Source organism: Folsomia candida, unplaced genomic scaffold, assembly GCF_002217175.1.
Source record: "Folsomia candida strain VU population unplaced genomic scaffold, ASM221717v1 Fcan01_Sc001, whole genome shotgun sequence".
Classification (NCBI taxonomy): domain Eukaryota; kingdom Metazoa; phylum Arthropoda; class Collembola; order Entomobryomorpha; family Isotomidae; genus Folsomia; species Folsomia candida.
Genome location: NW_019091193.1, coordinates 5659284 through 5678689, shown reverse-complemented (window position 1 = coordinate 5678689; position 19406 = coordinate 5659284). Strand labels below are relative to the sequence as shown.

Below are 19406 nucleotides of genomic sequence, written 5' to 3'. Positions count from 1 at the left end.
GAAGTTAAAAATCGATGATCGAGTTTTTAATTGAACTAAAGGTTATTCATTTAATACATATAAATATGTGTGAAAATGTACATGTTGCAAAAAAATCTGGGAGAAACACGCCTGCCGAACCCATTGGTACCGAAATCGTGAAGACAAATATTTTGTCGACGAGCTGAGATTGGGGACCAGCTGGTTGTCGACCAATATGATGTTGACGAGACAGTTTGTCGGCCACCCACTCGTCCGGAGTCCCAGATTTTCAGCTTAAATTCTACCTTTTATTCCAAGGTAGGTACATAACCATTGTTAGCTATTGTTCTTTTATGATCGACAATGTGATGGCATAGGTGCCTTTGTAGATTCGACATTTAAACCCAATGTGGCTGCTCAAAATCTTCGAAGCAATTAAGGACTTGTGATAGGTAGCGAACTTGTTCGTACAATAATTTTAGTGGACACAACTACCCGATACCTTCTGGGGATTACACCTGCCCTAGCTTTTTTAGTGTTTTCGGAGAGGTAAAAAAGGTTATGATGCATTTTTTACTTGGTCAGCCCAAGTAAGAATGCATAGATTGGGCTTATAATTTTCACGCCATAATTTCTCCATTTTAATAATTTGAAAGAATCAAGGATAAATTATTTTAGGCTCACAAAAGTGAAAAGAGTTTTTTTTAACTATGTTTTAATTTTAGGGTAATTATTGTTTATTTCTGTTCGATATTGGCACGCTACGAAATTGCTCAAAATCTTCGAAACGTTTAAATAATTTTCCGTGAAATTTTGTAGTGGACACCAGGGCCCAGCCCCCTTCGGGGCCCGGCCCTGGGGAAAACCCCCACCTGGCAGCCCCTCGTAAGGGCCCTGTTTCAAAGTTTCGCAACAAGTCCCATTCGTCGTGTATTTTTTTTAGAAATTTCGCAATCTGTGTGAATCTATATACATAAAGAGCTATTGTTAAGTTCTGGCTGCCTGGCTGGCTGGGTCCCTGTGGGTCTCAATGCAACTCGCCCCACTACTATTGAATGGAGTTTACGCAACCAGCGTGTGCTCCGCTACACCATTGAGCGTACCCATGATGACTCTGCCGCGACACTTTGTCTCTCTCTTCTTGAAGTAGAATTGTAAACATACAGCAGCATAAAATTCATATCCTATTCTCTGGAATTTTAACTTTTTTGCTATGCAGTCACCCCTCCCTCTGGAAATTTGAGTTTTTTGTTAGTTAATCACCCCTCTCTCTGGAAATTTAAGTGTTTTGTTTTTTAGTCACCCCCTCTCTGGAAATTTAAGGTTTTTGTCATTCGGCCACCACATCCTGTGGAAATTTAAACGTTTAGCTATGTAGCCACCCCCACGCGACGGGAATTTAAGTAGTTAGCTATGCAGCCACCCCCACGCGATGGGAATTTAAGTAGTTAGCTATGCAGCCACCCCCACGCGACGGGAATTTAAGTAGTTAGCTATGCAGCCACCCCCACGCGACGGGAATTTAAGTATTTAGCTATGCAGCCACCCCCACGCGACGGGAATTTAAGTAGTTAGCTATGCAGCCACCCCCACGCGACGGGAATTTAAGTGTTTAGCTATGCAGCCACCCCCACGCGACGGGAATTTAAGTAGTTACCTATGCAGCCACTACAAGAGGGGGAAGTCAAATTGTTCCGTGATCAGGGAAATTGAAATGTATGATTTGATGCACGTACATATGTACTATGACAATGGACAAAGTCTCCACTGGGAATTATTTAAAGTGTAGCGTAAGGGATTTTGCGCTATGGGTACACCCCCTTTGGGAGCCTAGAACCCGTTCTTGAACGGGCCTCTACTCTAGTATATCCATCAAAGGTACAGTTGTGAAAGTCTCCGAAGTATATTTATCTGATTTAAATCTTTATTTATATGTATATTTAGATATCTGTACATAAATATATACATATCTATAGTATATGGACATAAATACACCGCTATATTGAACTCATTGCTATTTCATCATACATGTTTCACCATAATATATTAAGCATTCCTGGTAATAAAAACGATTTATCTAAACTTGCTGGAATTTTCTAGGAAAAATTTACATTTTGCCTTGTCATTTATTGCCTTCTTGATTGAAGGAACTAGTTGAATTTTTCATGACAATTTCCTGGGTAAATATTAATTTTATGTCGCCTATGCATTTACAAGTTAGATACATATATAAGTATGCAAAAATTAACTACTTCTCATTCAACGTTCCTTGTTGCAAATCAATTTCGGGATCTCCGCATTTAATTGGCGTGAGAACATTGGCTCGTCTATGGATACCTATTTTAGATTTATAATGGGAATTATTTTGGGTGCATCGCCTCCTATACTCAAAAGGTCAAAGTTATGCATACATATTTATATCATGATCACAAACAGCTGAACTTCTCTCATAGGTATTGCTTTGTCTTCAAAAAATTAAAGACTGTACTTTGTATACATATGTCGGTACAATGGGTGCATTGGTTATTGAAAATGATGAAAGGTGGGATACCTAACAGACTGTCTACTACTATGTATGTATTTATACATGTATATTAATAGTATATCTTATTCCATGACTACTACTAAATATCTGCACAAGCTTTGCTGCTTCGCTATCAAAAAAGCGGCAAATACAAAAACAGTTCATTCTACTTTTGTGCAGTACCAAATACAATATGTATAGTGAAATAATTATATATGTAAAAGAGACGACAGTAGATAAATATTCTGATGAACAAATTCCCTAAAGGGTGTCGCCGGTTTCGAACTTATTGAAATATTTCAATAAACATGATAAATGAATGTTTAGATGACGTCTAATAATATTGCTGAGATTGCAGACGAAATACAAAATATGTGCTTAGATATTACGAAGTACATGAATCTCTTCCCAATCACTGCGGACAGACGTATATGTAAGTGTGGAGACCTTTTATTATCCATATTCTGAAATTTAATTTACAATTAAGGTGTAAAACCTATGTATTAATCTAAAGGAAAACCTTGGAATAACGTACGTGTTTTAAAACTATTTCCTACAAATGTGAAAAAGGTTTTCCTCGTGAACTTTACTGCACAGTTTTTTATACGGCATAATAATTAAATATATATTCCTGGCCTCCAATTAAACTCATTAATCTCGTCTGTTCCCCAAAGTAGGTGTAAATACATATGACCAAGTATTTATTTTACAGCATTTATAATTCCGAAAATCAGAAATTCCATTTACAGATACAGAAGTAAGTACTTGTGTGTAATATGGAAATTCTAAGTCGGAATTAGGACTTATGCAAGCACAGACACGTGTACCTAAGGACTTATGTAATCTGTTTACTGTAATTAATTTCATAGATTGATGATTATTAGACCAGAATACCCACATTGTTGCTGCTTCAAGCATACATACATAGATATCTATGTATCTAATGGCTTTTAGCTACGTATAATTTTTTCCAGACAACATTTTTTTCCCGATAGATACAAGGAAAATGTAAATAAATTACGAAATGGTAATAAAATTTGCAGCTAACTTATCCAAAGTAATGTGTATTTACATACATGGAATTTCCATGATTACATGTTATGAATAGATATCGCAAAATCTTGACTGCAAAACGAGTTGTGTATTTAAAACGTAAAAATGTATGGACACCTTCACCTTACCCTGAACCCGACAATGGGAATGATACAACTATCATAACTACCTACATATGCACATAAAAATCACAAACTGGTAAAAACGCCAACTCCCACTCGTGTGTATATGTAATTACAAATTAACTTCAAGAAATTGCGTCTCAATAAAAACTTGCAGACGATTCCGTCCATGATAACATTGCGATAAATAAATAAGTACATACAAAAATGGTTCATTATGAAATTAAAAATTACGGGTAATGTTTTATTTGTTATTATGCATTTAATAAATTATTTATTTCATGCTAAATTTTGTTCCTTGGAGTTATCGTCATATAGAGAGGTTTCGTAGGTCCGGTTATAAAGCCGTATGTGAGACGAACTTCGTCTTGGGAAACGTTTGTCGCAAAGGCGTAATCGGATATGATCAATGCGAGGAGGACCTTCATTTCAATCATGGCATACTTTTGACCTGTTTACCATTTTTTTAAAATTTACTAACCTTTTAGAAACATAAATTTCCTGGGAACTCAATTCATCTACTTACCAATGCAATTGCGTATCCCTGCCGAGAAAGGGATGAAAGCAGAGTGCGGTCGTGTTGCAATATTTTCCGAGGTGAACCTCAGCGGATCGAATATTTCCGGTTTAGGAAATATTTCCTTGTCCCTGTGCATATGAATAACGCTGAATACCACGTCAACATCTTCCGGAATCGTTAAATCGCACCAATCTAAAGATGGCCAACTCATTAAAATGTGACCTCAGCTAAATACATATTCAATTATTTTTTAATTACTGAGTTTGACATCTTCCTTCATCCTCCTCGAAAAGTTTGGGACGGGTGGAAATATTCGTAGCGATTCTTTTATGCACATCTCCAAATAATGCATTTCCCGAACTTGCTCAAAAGTTATTAGACCAGTGATCCCTTGTTTGCCAAAAATTTTGCGAAGCTCTTCTGCAACGAGGTCTTGATGGTGAGGATTGGCAGCGAGGAGGAAAAGAGTGAAATTTAACGAATTACTGGTCGTGTCCGAGCCCTAATTTTGAAAATTGTGTACATATGAAGATGGTGCACAACTAGTTCAGTATTCGGGTTGTACATAAATCATAAATATACCGCGGCCAAGAAGTTTTTGACGTGGTCAGCAATATCTTGAATACTACGTGGAATTTGAGGGTCTAGAAGAATATCCATCAAACATTTGGCTTCTTCTGGGTCAGAGTATTGATTGGAGATCAGTGTCTCATTTTTGTCGCTGATATACTAAATTGCAACAGAATGCTTGGACTCTATATTAAATTGGATGCAAAATTAAATTTAGCATATTTATTTACATACCTGTAAAACTTCTCGGGTCACTTTTCCATTGAAACTGTTCTTCTCGTCACGTTTTCTCTTGGAAAATCTGACAATCCACGGTTTGAGCAAAGAGGTTTTAACCCCATCCGCACTTTTTCTTATACTTTGAGCAATTTCAGAGTCTGACGATATTTTCCCAGTGTCTGAGACATTCTTCCGGCCGAGGAGAGATTCTTAACGAGGAAGTAAAAATCTAAAGCCATTCATTTTTTACTTTATTCAGTAAATTTGTACCGTAGACGATGCCGAGGGCACACTCGGACAAGACAGGGTGAAAATTCGACGCCACTGTTCCATCAAATTGGGCCAGCTCGGTTTTTAACCTTTGCCCATGCTTGTTGAAAACGTGCAAAAATCCTGTAAACATTCCCGATTTTAAGCCAGTATTGAGGATTTTTCGGTCCTGCTTCCATTTGGCGACTAAAAAAATGAAAACGTGCATGGAAATTTTTTTTAGAAATTTTCATCAATTTATAATTACAAACCATTAGAAAAAGGAAGTCCATCGCCAAATTTTTTTCGTAGGAGGACATAATCCAGTCCTTTGTCGATGTGGGTGGGACACGACAGAATTTGGTGCGTAGTTCGATGCTCGGCAACAAATATGTATGGCGAATTGAAACGCCAAACTCGACAACATGATCCAAACTTGCGAAAGTACTCGGTTATCCGGTCGATAACGCCTGAATTAAAAATCACTTGTTAAAATCATATGTATTTAAATGACGTAAATTTCTTAAATCTGTTACCATCCGGAGTTTGAAAAATTTGGAAAGCATTTCCAACAACGGGATAGCGTCTTCCGCCCGGAAATTTATTAATTTTTTTTGCCCTTGTGGTAAAATTTTGGATGTAAATGGAATACAGCGTCGGTATCGCTACCGTGATAAAAATAATTAAAAGTAACATAATTACTATTAATTGAGTAAGAGGCCACAAATATGAATGTTGAAAAAATTGGTTAGGACTAATTTTAGTATATTTATTTAATTATGTATTTATTTATTTAACTGGTGCAGGGAAATTTCTATTTCGTGCTCACTTTACTGGAAATGAATCGATTAAAATAAATATGTATTTACAAATAGGGACAATTATTCTATAATTGCATTTAAAAAAGATCCCACGGGGTGATGAAAATCAGCACGGATTAGTCTGTAGGGCTTTACAAGTTGTGTGTACATACATATACATATATGTAATTACATAACATAACATTCCAGGTTGCTGAATTTATGCAAAATATTCTCACGCTCGTTTCACCTTGTTCGGTAATATCTGTAATTTTGCTTAGTATGGAAACATGTGCTTAATGTGTTAAAGAGCGACTGGAAATAATACGCAATTAAAATTGAAATCAAGCAAAAAAATTGAAATCTCTAATACAATTTCATTTTAAGTGACATAAACTAAAATTAAAAGCTGGCGTGGCAATTAAATTAAACCACTGTGATATAAAAATTGCCTCAAAAATGAGAAACGCCTCCTTCATTCGCCGCGTGCTGTCCATCAGTCTCTCGATCCTGATGGTCCTCGTATTTTTGCCACTTTTACTTGCAATCTTGATCCCGATATTTATCTACAGGGAGATAATTTTTGCCGTGGTAAAATTTTGGAAATGGGACGAATTTGACTCACCCGTGGCTCCCCTGGGTGCTCTGCAGGTGTCCGAAGACATCTACCAAGGTCAGGGAAGGATTCACTCGACCGCGTGCTTCCTAACGTTGCGAGGACCAGTGAATATTGCAAAAATTCGACAAGCTTTTACAAAATATGCTGTAAACAGACGTGATGCCAAAACTGGAAAATTGGTGAATCCTGAGCTACAACAGAATGTAAAGTATTGGATGGGCTACCCGTTTTGGAGGCATTTGCCAGGATTTGACATACGCGATGTGGTTCACATGTATCAAAATGATGGTATGTTTTTCATTTACATACTTAAAGATGAGTACTAAATTATTTCCATGTTTCCAGAAAACTTCACATGTACGGAAGCCTTTGTCGAAGAACTGACCAAAAAGCTCATGTTTACTCCATTTCCTACCAATAAACCACTCTGGGAAGCCATTATCTTGCCCCATCTTGTCTCTGAAGATGGAGAAAAAACGTCCAAATTTGGAATACTGATCCGATCTCATCACGTTTTGTCAGATGGGTTCAACATGTTCAGAACTTTCCAAAAGATGAGTGACAAGGGAGAAGAATTTAACTTTATAAAACCGAGAGATTACTTTAACGGTTTAACCGTCAAGGGTCCCTCCAGGCTGGAGACGTTGGTAAAATGGGTAAAATTCGTGTCAAGAGTTCCCTCCGAGTTGGGCGAGGCTTTAGTCGATCTCGCCCTCAATGAGACATGGGACAATATACACGAGCGTGGCATTGGGTTAAAAATGGATCTCGACGGTTCCCATCGTGCCGAGCGGGTGATCACCAAGAGAGCCCAGAAGCTTCAGGATGTCAGTGATATCACTAAAATTAAAAATACCCACGGCGTGTCTGGTACGGCTGTTCTCTATTCGGCCATCACGGGTGCGGTGAGAAACTCAATTTTTCGACAGAGTTCGCAAATTCCACACTCTACCTTCATTGTAACACCGTTTCCGGTACCAAGTGCTGGGGAAAAATTGGAAAACTCCTTGTAAGCCGGTTGGAATTCAGGAAATTATGCATTATGTCATATTTAGATTTTTATTGCAGTACTTTGGGTTATCTTAACGTTGAGCTTGCAAATCCTGACCCGGTCTCGAGGCTGCTAGGTGTGCATGAAGAGTTGGAAAAAGTGAAGGCGTCCACGCTTCCGACTGTTGTCGCGGTGTGTATGAAACTTTCCGGCTGTTTGCCCAGATCTTTGGTGCATTTTATATTCGAACGGTCAGCAAACAGTTCAACCATCATGGTCTCGAATTTGGCCGGCCCCAAGGGAAAAAGTGACGTGGCAGGGCATGAGCTCATCTCGTACAAGATGTCTCAGGGTGGACCGGCAAATGCGACAGGTATTTGCATATTTATAAAATGGAATGAATTGAGAATTTGTTTAATTTATAAAGTTATTACTTAATTCAAAAGTGCTGGGAGTGTGCATGTCATCGATTCAAGGGAAGCTTCAAATTACGGTATCCGCTGATATGCAGACCCTTCACAGCGAGGAAGTTGCGGATGAATTCCTTGACAGCTTTGCGCAAGAGTTGGAATATTTGAAGAAAGGAGGAAAGTTGGAGTGAACATATAAATATCGTCATTGTTGAATCATTGTTTTTGATTTGGAAATACATACATAAATCATTTAATAAAATTTTGAAAAGTATAAATGTGTAGATGGATAAAATGGAATTTCTGAAATTTGGTGGGTGTCATGCATATACAAAATACTATCATTATTACTTTATGTATGTACATGTTACATAGAACGCCAGTCCTAAGTAATAAAGCCGGTTTAAGACTAATTAAAATATGTATACAACGTATTTACTTGTAATCTGTATGTTTCTCACGCAATTCATCATTATGTATTTACATTACAATTCTCATGGGAAAACGAGAAACTTGGAATATTTACATACATGCATAACAACCTCTTAACCTTCCTGGAATCTGGAATCGTTTGCACTTTTGCTGATTTTTTATTCCTTTGCATAGATCCTTGCGGTAACAAAATTACGTAAAACATTCTAAATACATATTTTTTGGTTTGAAATAACACATCTATTTCTTCGACTCGTGGATACGCGTGGTAAGTTTTATTTTAAAAATAAATTCCACAGATAATACAGAATTAAATTTTAATCAGTTCGGACTATTTAGGATTTTGCTGCAAATTATACCGTTGATACATATAGTTCATACAATTTTTTTGTGCATTGATCCAATTGTACATATTTCCAAACCTTAAACATGAAGGATTTTGCGTATAAAATCGTTTTAAACTTTAAAATCTTGAGTGGGATGTATCTTCTGGAGTGTTGGGAAAAAAGGGCGATATGTAAGTGGATAAACTATTTATTGTATATAAATAGAAATTTATACTGTAAATGCATTCCATTATTTTTACCAGGCTTAGGATTCAGCCTCATTCTTGGGATTATTTTTCTATTGACGTGGATATACTCATAAATAAATGCAATCGGAATATGTAACTTGAATGTAGATAAGTACATACGACATCAATTCGGAGAAATTGATTTATATATCTAACGTCTATAAATTTTAATGAGTTTTTGGTAAATCAGACCATGAACTGTAATGTTAAGACTGTTACAATTCAAAGAAGAATAAATTTTAAAAATTATAAAAACTAATTGGAACTAAACTGGTTGAAATAAACACGTGTTCAAAATTTGCATATACTTATCAATATCTTCCTGTAGCAGGTGGTGGGAAGAAGGAAAATACAGTACATAATGATTGAAGCCCATGAGCTCCCCCCGGGTCAACCCGAAGGTGAACTTGGCAATATCCTTGGTAATTTACCAATGGTAAATAAGATGAATATGCAGATAAGGACAATCGCATAAAAAGTTTGTGGAACAAGTACATTTACAAAAAATAAGTTATTGCGAAACATAAATATTCCATTTCTAATTAATAACTTATGCTTATGCATATAAGTTTAATGCAGATCAGCTAACTCGATATTTTTACTCTTCCCACGATTAACGACACACGCTAATTTTCCACGTGCAAAATAATTGTACGCACTTCTTTACGGTGCTTGTGTGTACATAAGTATTTGCATACCTATGTAAATGTATGGCAGATAGTATTTGAAATATTTACAAATAAAGTAAACTTTTTCCTCGTTTTTTTTCCACTAAAGCTTGGTGTAATCCAATTGCTACAGTATGTAAATATGTACTTGAATTTACATACATTGTCATAGGAATTTTGCAATTTGATACAACAAAGTAAAACCACTCTACATGTATATCAATCAGAACGTTGCATTCTTTCTTGAACAGAATTATAATTTTCTTTACATACAAAATTTTTGCTTTTAACAAATTTTTACTCGGAAATAACATGGAACATATTTGTGACACGTCTGCAATGTCGCACGTCAACCTGGATTCTGACCCTACTTACATGAAATTGTACAGCTTTGAAAAATTTCCAAAGACATGGAGAATTTGGGGATGGTGTAATTGGACGGTGGGAATTTACGCGTCGATTCTGTACCTGGTCATCCTCTTGGTTGGAATTCGTCTCATGAAAAATAGACCGCCATTTAGACTGCAAAGTGCCCTAATCGGATGGAATCTTGGTCTTTCTGCATTCTCAGTTATTTTTTTCTCGAGATCTCTTCCCGAAATTATCAACGCCATCTCGTCCGCCGGGGTATTGAGATCATTTTGCAAATTGTACGAATATGTGCAAATATGTAAATATGCTCCATGTACATTAGATGAGGATCGTGTAATATTTGTTTTATTACGTTTCAGAGAGAATCCCAGCTCCGCAACATATTTTTGGGGCTTGATTTTCTGTATTTTTAAAATCATTGAGTTTGGTATTACATTTCCAAGTTTTAATTTTGAAATGTGGATCTTCTAAAGAGGGGAAGTTTACTTGATATTTGATATGTTCCAGGTGACACGGCTTTTATTGTGTTAAGGAAACAGAAGCTTATATTTCTCCATTGGTAAATATGATTGCTTAAAGACTACTTCGAAATAATATCAGAAATTTGAAAATTCGTGACCTGATTTTCTAGGTATCACCATTTGACCGTTTGCATATACGGTTCGTTCGTATGGAGCACTTATGATCCTGCGGGACGCTATTTTTACTGCATGAATGCCTTCGTCCATGCCATCATGTATTTCTACTACGGCCTTCGGGTTAGGTTTTTAATTGTTCGCAGTATAATTTTTTGGAAGATATGGATTTCATTTTTCAAATATTATTTATTTTTGGGATACATTTTGAAATGTTTTTGATCATAGGCGGCAAATATGAAACCCCCAAAATATCTCTCCATTGTGATCACCAGTATTCAAATTATGCAGATGTTTGTCGGGATTGTGATTAGTCTTTTCACTTCGTACGTAATTCGTAAGTTTTTACAAAGATTTAAAATTATTTTAAATTTGTGTAAAGTTGTTTTTCTATAAAAAGATTTTCGCAATTCTATGTAGTCACTGGAGGGGAATGTGATCGACCATGGTCAAATATTGGGGTCGCATTGGCAATGTATTTCTCATATTGTGCATTGTTTCTGAATTTCTTTTATCAACGATATTTGAGAAGTGCGAAAAAAATGAAGGTAATGTGATGAAAATGAAATGTTTTTTGTAAGGATTCGGAACAAAATTTAAAATTATTGCTGTGAAAAAGGGTCCAATTGAGACCGAATTTTTTAAGTATATACATTTTTTATGCAATAAAGTATGACATACTAATGGCTTCGTGAAATTGTATTTCCATACAAGTAACCATTATGCACGCATTAACCATATCTACACTCGATAGCTGCGTGTCTCTGTGTTATATATTCTTATCAAAAGCAAAGACTTCAAAACACAAACAATATGGCGGTAAAGGTATGTAGATAACTACGTAATTTTGACTGATTGCCTTTTTCACGAGTTGTATCGTGACCCATGCATGCACACAGTTGAATACATAGATTTTTCAGAAGATTGAGGAATACAAGCCAGTCGAAATTTCGACTTTCAGACAATTTAGTTATGATAAATATATATTGAACCATACTCTACCATTTTTGAATGCAAGTCATTGCCTACTTTGATAGCATTAGAACATTTATTATGTGTCTGGCATAACAGATAACTAACTTTAAAAGAAATTATAACATAAAGAAGTACTAGAATTAAATAAATATAAAAATATTGCTAAGAATAAACACAAGATGTTAGCACATTTTGGTAGAAACATTGGACAAACTTTACATACGGATTGCGATTAAATATGTACATAGATATGTACAGCATTCATATGTACTTATGTACATATCATCACATCACATTTTGATATGTAAATTACAAAATTCCGTAGCTCTCTTGAGTAGTTAAAAATGTGTACAAAAATAATTCTAACATTACATTAGACAACGAAATTATCTAATGCCGTTTGTGTAACGCACAAAGTTTAAACAGTGCGATATAAATATCTACTTATTTTTTAGGGTGAATACTTTGACCTTACTGCAAAGAAGTTTGTCGCAGATAAAATGTTTTAGAAATATCAGTATCCATGCGCTTCACTCATATGAGCTGTGAGATCTCGTCGAATTTGAAAGATTTTTCGACAAATTTCTCAATAGTGAAGGGAATGAATTTTAGCACTGTGTTGGTCTAATTGTCGCTCCGAGTGGAAATCTTTGCGACATCGTTCACAAACAAATTCCGAGTATGTCCTGGCATTTGTATGCCTTGTTGTAGAGTAGGAAGGAGTGGATGCAAATAAAGTGGTGGACTTGGATCGCTTCTTGGATTCGTAACGACTAGACCTGTGAAATAGGTTGTAGCAAATTTGTAATGTGGATATAAATAATTTAAATTGCTTTATTTTAAATTATAATAATTTACAAATAGCGTCGACTCACTTTTGGGGAGGCGATTTTTTATAAGATGTTTTTTTCTTCCTTTTACCATTATTAAGAGAGTTCAGGGATCTTCGTGTGGATTGATCCGATGAGGAAGCGTCTTCAGAAACTTTCGAAGAACTATCATCTTCTGAACCACTAGAAACGCTAATTATTTCCTGAACCTCAATTTCTTCTTCTTCTTTTTCAGTCTCTACTTCTAAGCCATCTACCCTCTCAAGATGAGGTCCATTATCAGGAATGATGTATTCTTCCCTACCTCCATAACCTTCAAAAAAGTTTGGGACCTCAACTTCCTCAAATTGGGAAGGAACAATATTATCCTCGTCGTTAGAATGGCTTGTGTTTATCTCCGCTTGGCCGTCTGGATCTAATTATTGTAAAATGGGGGATTATTGGAAGTGATTTATTGATGAGAATGTTTTATAAATTATTATTAAACCTGGTGACTGATTTCGAGACGGTAGAGACCCAGGTTGAGATACTGGCTGCGAGATAATGGATCGTTTTGGCTATCGTCGTAATTTCTGCTGTTTCGACCATCGTCACATTCATCGAGTTCCTTCTTCTATAAATCAATAAATATATTAAGAATCGTTAGTTAATTGAGTTCTTAGCTCGAGACAAGCTTAAAAACCATATATATCGGTTAAAAGACACAAATGGCACGGAGACACTGTAAATAAGTCAAAATCATGAATTACCTCTCATTGTCACATCCGTCATAAGTTGCGCAGCCTTTTCCAAGACATCTTGAATCTCTATTTTTATCAAATCTATTTGTTGACACAGACTCCAGACACCGTTGATCATGCCCTCGCACCGGGAACAGGTCGCCAAATTATCAAATTTAATCCCTCCCTGAGCTGGAAAGTGTTTTTGGAGCAAAGTCGCAAACAGAAGGATGCTCTGAACCCATTGGGAAGAATTGTCCCCATTGGAAGAATTTGTACAGTGGACGTCGCCACATATACAGCAACCGTTAATCTGCTCTTCATTACTGGCGCATTCCTCGATGTCAATTTCGTCCTTTACTATTGTACATATCGGGGAAGAATCACGCGTTATCTCTGTTGTATTGTCAGGTAGGTCCATATTTTATGAGGATTCTGCAGTAAAATAATTTGCAAGTCAAGATTCGTCGTATAAAAATCATCATTGAATATTAACCAAAGATAAATAAACCATTTACCACACAATTGAAATGGGTTAAACTATCATAGTTTCAAACTTCACTCCACCAACAACCAGCACTCTGCACCACCAGTGCAGACCTCCCACTTAAATTGCAGTGCCTAATACTATCTAAAATATCCTGTCCCAAATAGATCGATTACATTAAAGTATTTTTTATTAAATGTTAAATGCATTTCAAGCGAATGTTGTGTTTTTTTCGTTGCAAATTGCAACTTGCAATGCTTTCAACACATGTTGAGCTTTTCCCCGCAACTTCCTCTGCTAATTCATGAGAATTCAACAAATGTCAACATTTCTCATGAACAGAAGTTAACTTCCAGAATCTCATAATATGAAAACTGAAAAGTATGCCAAAATATTTCATGCACAAATTAAAATTCAAGAATTTGAGAGTTGAGTATAAAGCGATTAAAAAAGTCATTAGATCTTGAGCCGAAGTCCTAGTACGTGTATAATATAGGGAAAAATGTGTAAAATGAGACGGGGAACCGTTTTGCAAAGTTCAGCAGTCGTGTTGCGTTTTGCACAACAAGCTATGCGGCAAAACCGCTGAAAATTTCTATTTTTTCATACCAAATATGAGTTATGGATTTTAATTTTAGAAATCGCGCCATATCTTAAAAACCAAGGCTTATTTCGAAAAAGTCAATCAGTCGAGGGCACTAGCCGGGACCTTCCCCAATACGATCCCGTTTAGTTTAGGTTACCAAAATGTATCGTCTAGGCTGTAGCTCAGTGGAGAAATTGATAGCCGAAATTGCAAAATTTTTCGGAAATTTGAACTTACCGCCTGTACCTAGCATTATTTCGAAAAAATTTTCGAGTAAATATTATAGATAATGCGGTTATGAACATATTTGCTATTACATACAACTTTGTGTTATGCACCCAATTCATTCAGCGAAACATTTATGATTTCGAAACCGAAAAATCGGTTTTTATTGAATTTCTTGAAAATGGTTCAAGATACCATGAATTAGAAAAAAGTCATTTTAAAACTTTTCGAGAGGCATCTAATGCACTTTACGGCATCTCTTTACGCCCAACCGTTTTTTTGTACGAGCCCCCGACATTTCCCATAAGAGTGCCTGACAACATACTATATGTTCCACATATAGCGCCAAATGTCTCAGGTTGCCCCGACATTTGAGCTTATGGTGGAAAAAATAGAAAAAGGAGTTGGAAGAACCACGGACCACGAACCTTGCTCATCCTCATCCTTGATTACGCTACGCTTGCCCACTTGGATGCTTGTTGTGCGTTGTGCAACGAAAACTCCATATTTACTCTGTAAATTCATGAGTTGGAAAATAATTAAAATAAAATGTCTCAAACAATAAATTTGTAATACAACACGAGCAATGCGAACGAATGCACATTTCCAAACTTCAAAGTATGAATACAACCCTAATCCTTAAATTTCCTTTGTTTTTGATTATTTGTAGCATTTCATAAAGGTGAACGAAAGGTGGTGATTCACCACTGGTGAATATCTTTTGTATTGTATGCACAATTAATAACTAAAAATTAACAAATGTATGTACTTGTAAATAGATAATTTCAGTATATTTTACCCAAAAGCTACATAAACATACCTATTTATGTATATCATTACTTAATTAGTTGTAACTGGCCATATGTATCCAGTAATTTAATTTTTGTAGCATCTTTGACTAAGAACATTGTAGATCAACGGAGTGTGTTGTGTGTATGCATCATAATTAATTAATTACTTAATTAACTTAATTACTTTAACTTTAAATTAACTTAACTTAACTACTTAATTTGTAATATCATCTTTCATCGATTTTCGTCCAGGCGAATAATCATGTTAAATTGTGGCTGAGGTAATAAATTTGTCGCAGAGCTATAAAATCTTTATTGTGGACATATTACGAATATCCAAGTTTTATGGTACATAGATAAAATCTGATTCAATGTAGTTATTACAAACGACAAATGGAAACATCTGGATTTCGATTATCAAGATAAACATGAGTGATTGAGCAGCTACAGAGTATAGAGCTTATCTCAATTTGCAATAAGCTAACCACTATGGTTTTATCCAAACTATGCATACACTGTTTTTTTGTTTAATAACAAATTTACCCATTCTGAGATAACAAAACATATTTCCCCCTTGGATTAGCCTTGTCCTGTAACTTATCATGTTCTGTCCTTTCAAATCTTGGGAAATTCTGAATCTGTCAAATGGATTAGCATCAACCTCTTCTGCCATTGCATGTAATATAAACATTCGAAATAACAACCATGAGTCCCCCCCCTATCCCCCAAATAAACAATGCAAGCTACTTGATACCTTAACCTACTGACTAATGGAAACTCCGGAAAATTATGACGATGAAGGAATTTCCTGAATTAAGCTTACTTTATGAAAAGGGAAAATTCCCCTCACTTACAGAATATGCAGACTGGTCGCATATAAAAGGATCACAGCTTGACCACTGGATCATCACTTTCTCGAATATCAACATCCCAAGCCAGCCTTATCCCACAACCATGAAGCTCCTCATCATCCTCGCCTCAACCATCGCCCTCGCTTTCGCCGGCAGGGTCGACATTAACCTTGAAACCGCCGTCAACAATGGTGAGACATCTGCCATTCTCGAACTGCCGCAAATCATGGCGCAAGTCGAAAGCAACCCATCGCTCCGTTCACTATCCGGCGACGCCAAGGTGACCGCGCTTGTCTCCTCGCTTCAAGGACTCACCTCCGCTGCGCAGGCGCCCTACGTCTCCGTCGCAAGCTCCCTCGGACTTGAAACGCAACAATTTTGGTCGTCCAACATAATTCTCGTCAAAGGTCTCACCCCTGAAAAACTCTCCCTTCTCGCCGCAACCCCAGGTGACTTTACCATTCGGAAACAAAACGTTGCCTCCCTATTTCCAACAATTGACTACGGACCGGCCGTCCCGCTCAGGCAAGGGCTTAACCAATGGGGAGTTAATAAAGTGAGGGCACCCGAAGCGTGGAACGTGACCCAAGGAGAGGGCATCGTCGTCGCCATCATCGATACGGGTGTAAATCTTGGGCACGTCGCACTCACGGAGGGATACGCAGGCGCCTGGGCAGACCCGTACTACAACACCGCAGGGCCAACAGACATCCAGGGACATGGATCCCACTGCGCTGGGACTGTTCTCGGGACCGCGAATGGCGTTGGCGTTGCCCCCGCCGCGAAATGGATTGCCTGCCGGGGACTTAATAATCAAGGAAATGGAGATGAGGCGTCGCTCACTACTTGCGCCCAATTCATGCTAACAGCCAATCCGAGACCGAATATCGTCTCGAATTCTTGGGGCGGTGGGCAAGGAAGAACTTGGTACAATACGCAAATTTCTGCTTGGCGTGCGGCTGGAATTATTCCAGTTTTTGCGCTTGGAAATTCTGGTCCAAATTGTCGAACTGCAAACTCACCTGGAGATCAGCCGAATCTGATTTCTGTGGGAAATACGGACGAACAGGACGCGGTCGCAATTCCCCCAGCGGTTCCATCCTCGAGAGGTCCGAGTGTCGGAGGGCTCATGAAACCAGAAGTTTCGGCGCCAGGAACTCGAGTCGTGTCATGTGGGACGGGTGCTGGGGATTATACGACCAAGTCAGGAACTTCAATGGTAAGATTTGCATATTATGACCACTAAATATTGAGAAGGTTGTGCTTAACGTCGACATTTTAATATGCAGGCCACCCCCCACACGGCTGGAGCTATCGCCCTGCTCCTCTCGGCCAATCCGACCTGGGGTTATGACGAGGTTTATGCCGCCCTTACGACAACCGGAGCCACGCCCCAGCTCACCAGTGCCGATAGAAACTGCGGACTTCCGACACCTAACGACTTCCCAAACAATGCTTTCGGTGAGAAAAATTCACTAGTCAATGGTTTAAATAATGCATTTCTTGCGTAGGTGAGCATTTCTAATAATTTTTATTATTATTAAGGTTATGGACGAATCGATGTCGCTGCTGCACTTGGATTGTAGAAAGCCAGATTATATATTTTCCCAAACTAATTCCACCTCCAATCGTGTAATAATAAAGAATATCCTAATTCTGTGTGTGGCGATTAATCCGAAATAAATAATAAATTAGCCTATTTCATGCTTTCTTATAACTGAATTTTAAAACAATAATTTGAGCATTCACATAATGTAGATAGCATGATTCAGTCATAGCGTTGATGTTCACAAAATTACTTGGAAAAATATAATATCAGAAAAATATGGTATCCAATAATGTGTATGTACACGCCTGGGTGCAACGTTTTTCAATTGTCATACACATGCAGCTGCATATGTTTATTTAATTGGTCATGCTCAAGTAAAAGTGCATTCTCCAGGTTACAAATTCCGCTAAATTAGCATAATTGCTTTGGATGCTTGCTTGACATTTGCTCAGCAAGAAGTGATAAATTATTGATGCATGCAATCTAAGGAATTTTGCACCCAGACGTGGCAGATCGATAAGTTGCCAGCCAAGCAATAAATGTTCGTTTGGGCCATGCAGACCGTGAAAAATGTGACTTTTGACCAGCTCGTGACTATTGTTCATGAGAGATTACGCATTTTAACAAGTTGCTGGGAAGGAATATGCAAATATCTATGAATAATGAAAGTAGGAATTTCTTAGGTACGGGCAATGGAGATTTTGTAGGGATGAATAATCAACCATGAGTAATCATCACAAAAATATTTGTATCCCATTATATACACCAGCTTTTTGGATGAATTTCTGTGGATCACAAATTCTCTACAGTTGACAGTGAATGAGTGAAACGTACAGGTTCTGTCTAAACTAGAAGGGATGATGAGACAGGTGAAATCTTCAGATCTTGCAGAATTGATAACACTACGAAATACTTACTTATGTAATGATCACTACATACGTATACGTATGTATTTAAAGTTGTGACATTATCGATTATCTAAAAGATATAAATAGTCGTCCAGGGATTAATGAGTCATTATACATATTCTCGATACTTATGTAAACACATGTATCAGCATAATGTCATGATACCTTTTTCATAATGTTCCATAATGGTTTGGTACATGTATAGTTCTATGTACAATTTCAAAACTCTAAACTATTGTACTCAAATGACAACCAAATATTCACTTAACAAACCAATAAACATGGACAATTTAATTGAATTGGGTGTATTAGCAGGCAATTTCAAAGTTCATAAATACCTTCAACCTTTCCATAACTCGCCCTTTCTGTTGTTCAATTGAAATTTAGTTAGTAGTTTAAGTATGTTTACTTAATTGTGTTACTGGGTGCGACACAGATTAAATATTCATTTGGAGAGAATTGACGTTAACTCACTGTGCATAAAAAAGATTAATTATGGCCATTATCGGGTTTAGTGTGCAGTATGTGCAAAGGGTTTAACCATATAAATATCGCAATTTTATGTCAAACGGTACATTTCGATGTCTGGCTTGAACTCTCTTCTTCTGACAAGTAGAGAGAAATTAATAAATTTGTGATACACAGACTGAAACACATTCTTAAACAAGACATTCTACGTAAATACACGACAATTATTTTATCTGACAAAATTCATCCAAGATTTTTTATTAGATATTAATTGAGATAAGGGAACAAGCTACGAATT

The 19406-nt window shown here is 37.0% G+C and overlaps 5 protein-coding genes and 1 long non-coding RNA gene across 7 annotated transcripts; 4 read left to right on the top strand and 2 right to left on the bottom strand.

Moving 5' to 3' along the window:
- Positions 1–3870: 3870 nt before the first annotated feature.
- LOC110841664 (cytochrome P450 4c3) lies at positions 3871–6230 on the bottom strand. Its single transcript, XM_022087354.2, has 8 exons — positions 5755–6230; positions 5491–5688; positions 5240–5425; positions 4985–5178; positions 4763–4909; positions 4439–4682; positions 4187–4372; positions 3871–4111 (listed from the first exon to the last, which is right to left on the bottom strand). The coding sequence occupies exons 1-8, from the start codon at positions 5912–5914 to the stop codon at positions 3945–3947; spliced, it is 1482 nt and encodes a 493-aa protein (XP_021943046.2). The 5' UTR covers positions 5915–6230; the 3' UTR covers positions 3871–3944.
- Positions 6231–6328: 98 nt separating this feature from the next.
- LOC110859735 lies at positions 6329–8457 on the top strand. The gene is made up of 4 exons (XM_022108712.2): positions 6329–6925; positions 6983–7646; positions 7706–8001; positions 8075–8457. Exons 1-4 carry the CDS (start codon positions 6478–6480, stop codon positions 8227–8229), a joined length of 1563 nt encoding a protein of 520 aa, XP_021964404.1. The 5' UTR covers positions 6329–6477; the 3' UTR covers positions 8230–8457.
- A 126-nt stretch (positions 8458–8583) lies between these two features.
- On the top strand, positions 8584–9303 carry LOC110859742. The gene is made up of 3 exons (XR_002548898.2): positions 8584–8738; positions 8810–8987; positions 9060–9303. It is a non-coding gene; the product is annotated as an uncharacterized LOC110859742 (long non-coding RNA).
- Positions 9304–9905: 602 nt separating this feature from the next.
- On the top strand, positions 9906–11403 carry LOC110858369 (elongation of very long chain fatty acids protein 3). 2 transcript variants are annotated; one of them, XM_035846141.1, is made up of 6 exons: positions 9906–10362; positions 10444–10511; positions 10592–10643; positions 10716–10842; positions 10948–11056; positions 11140–11403. In XM_035846141.1, the coding sequence occupies exons 1-6, from the start codon at positions 10025–10027 to the stop codon at positions 11274–11276; spliced, it is 831 nt and encodes a 276-aa protein (XP_035702034.1). In that variant the 5' UTR covers positions 9906–10024; the 3' UTR covers positions 11277–11403. The 2 variants fall into 2 exon arrangements, 1 of the variants encoding a protein (XP_035702034.1); XR_004833597.1 differs by having other exon boundaries at positions 9919–10339.
- A 345-nt stretch (positions 11404–11748) lies between these two features.
- LOC110842371 lies at positions 11749–13664 on the bottom strand. The gene is made up of 4 exons (XM_035853475.1): positions 13287–13664; positions 13012–13081; positions 12570–12939; positions 11749–12473 (listed from the first exon to the last, which is right to left on the bottom strand). The coding sequence occupies exons 1-4, from the start codon at positions 13662–13664 to the stop codon at positions 12281–12283; spliced, it is 1011 nt and encodes a 336-aa protein (XP_035709368.1). The 3' UTR covers positions 11749–12280.
- A 2573-nt stretch (positions 13665–16237) lies between these two features.
- On the top strand, positions 16238–17874 carry LOC110841654 (bacillopeptidase F). Its single transcript, XM_022087339.2, has 3 exons — positions 16238–17402; positions 17473–17644; positions 17729–17874. Exons 1-3 carry the CDS (start codon positions 16287–16289, stop codon positions 17767–17769), a joined length of 1329 nt encoding a protein of 442 aa, XP_021943031.1. The 5' UTR covers positions 16238–16286; the 3' UTR covers positions 17770–17874.
- Positions 17875–19406: the final 1532 nt, after the last annotated feature.

Coding starts and splice junctions, on each gene's coding strand:
- LOC110841664 (XM_022087354.2), bottom strand. CDS start 5,914: ATGTTACTTTTAATTATTTTTATCACGGTAGCGATACCGACGCTGTAT. Junction 5,689..5,754: donor AATTTTTCAAACTCCGGATG/GTAACAGATTTA, acceptor TTTTTAATTCAG/GCGTTATCGACCGGATAACC. Junction 4,910..4,984: donor TGACCCGAGAAGTTTTACAG/GTATGTAAATAA, acceptor GTTGCAATTTAG/TATATCAGCGACAAAAATGA.
- LOC110859735 (XM_022108712.2), top strand. CDS start 6,478: ATGAGAAACGCCTCCTTCATTCGCCGCGTGCTGTCCATCAGTCTCTCG. Junction 6,926..6,982: donor TCACATGTATCAAAATGATG/GTATGTTTTTCA, acceptor CCATGTTTCCAG/AAAACTTCACATGTACGGAA. Junction 7,647..7,705: donor GAAAAATTGGAAAACTCCTT/GTAAGCCGGTTG, acceptor TTTTTATTGCAG/TACTTTGGGTTATCTTAACG.
- LOC110858369 (XM_035846141.1), top strand. CDS start 10,025: ATGGAACATATTTGTGACACGTCTGCAATGTCGCACGTCAACCTGGAT. Junction 10,363..10,443: donor TTGAGATCATTTTGCAAATT/GTACGAATATGT, acceptor ATTACGTTTCAG/AGAGAATCCCAGCTCCGCAA. Junction 11,057..11,139: donor TTTCACTTCGTACGTAATTC/GTAAGTTTTTAC, acceptor AATTCTATGTAG/TCACTGGAGGGGAATGTGAT.
- LOC110842371 (XM_035853475.1), bottom strand. CDS start 13,664: ATGGACCTACCTGACAATACAACAGAGATAACGCGTGATTCTTCCCCG. Junction 13,082..13,286: donor CTGCGCAACTTATGACGGAT/GTGACAATGAGA, acceptor TTACGACGATAG/CCAAAACGATCCATTATCTC. Junction 12,474..12,569: donor AAAAAATCGCCTCCCCAAAA/GTGAGTCGACGC, acceptor CCTATTTCACAG/GTCTAGTCGTTACGAATCCA.
- LOC110841654 (XM_022087339.2), top strand. CDS start 16,287: ATGAAGCTCCTCATCATCCTCGCCTCAACCATCGCCCTCGCTTTCGCC. Junction 17,403..17,472: donor CCAAGTCAGGAACTTCAATG/GTAAGATTTGCA, acceptor TTTAATATGCAG/GCCACCCCCCACACGGCTGG. Junction 17,645..17,728: donor CTTCCCAAACAATGCTTTCG/GTGAGAAAAATT, acceptor ATTATTATTAAG/GTTATGGACGAATCGATGTC.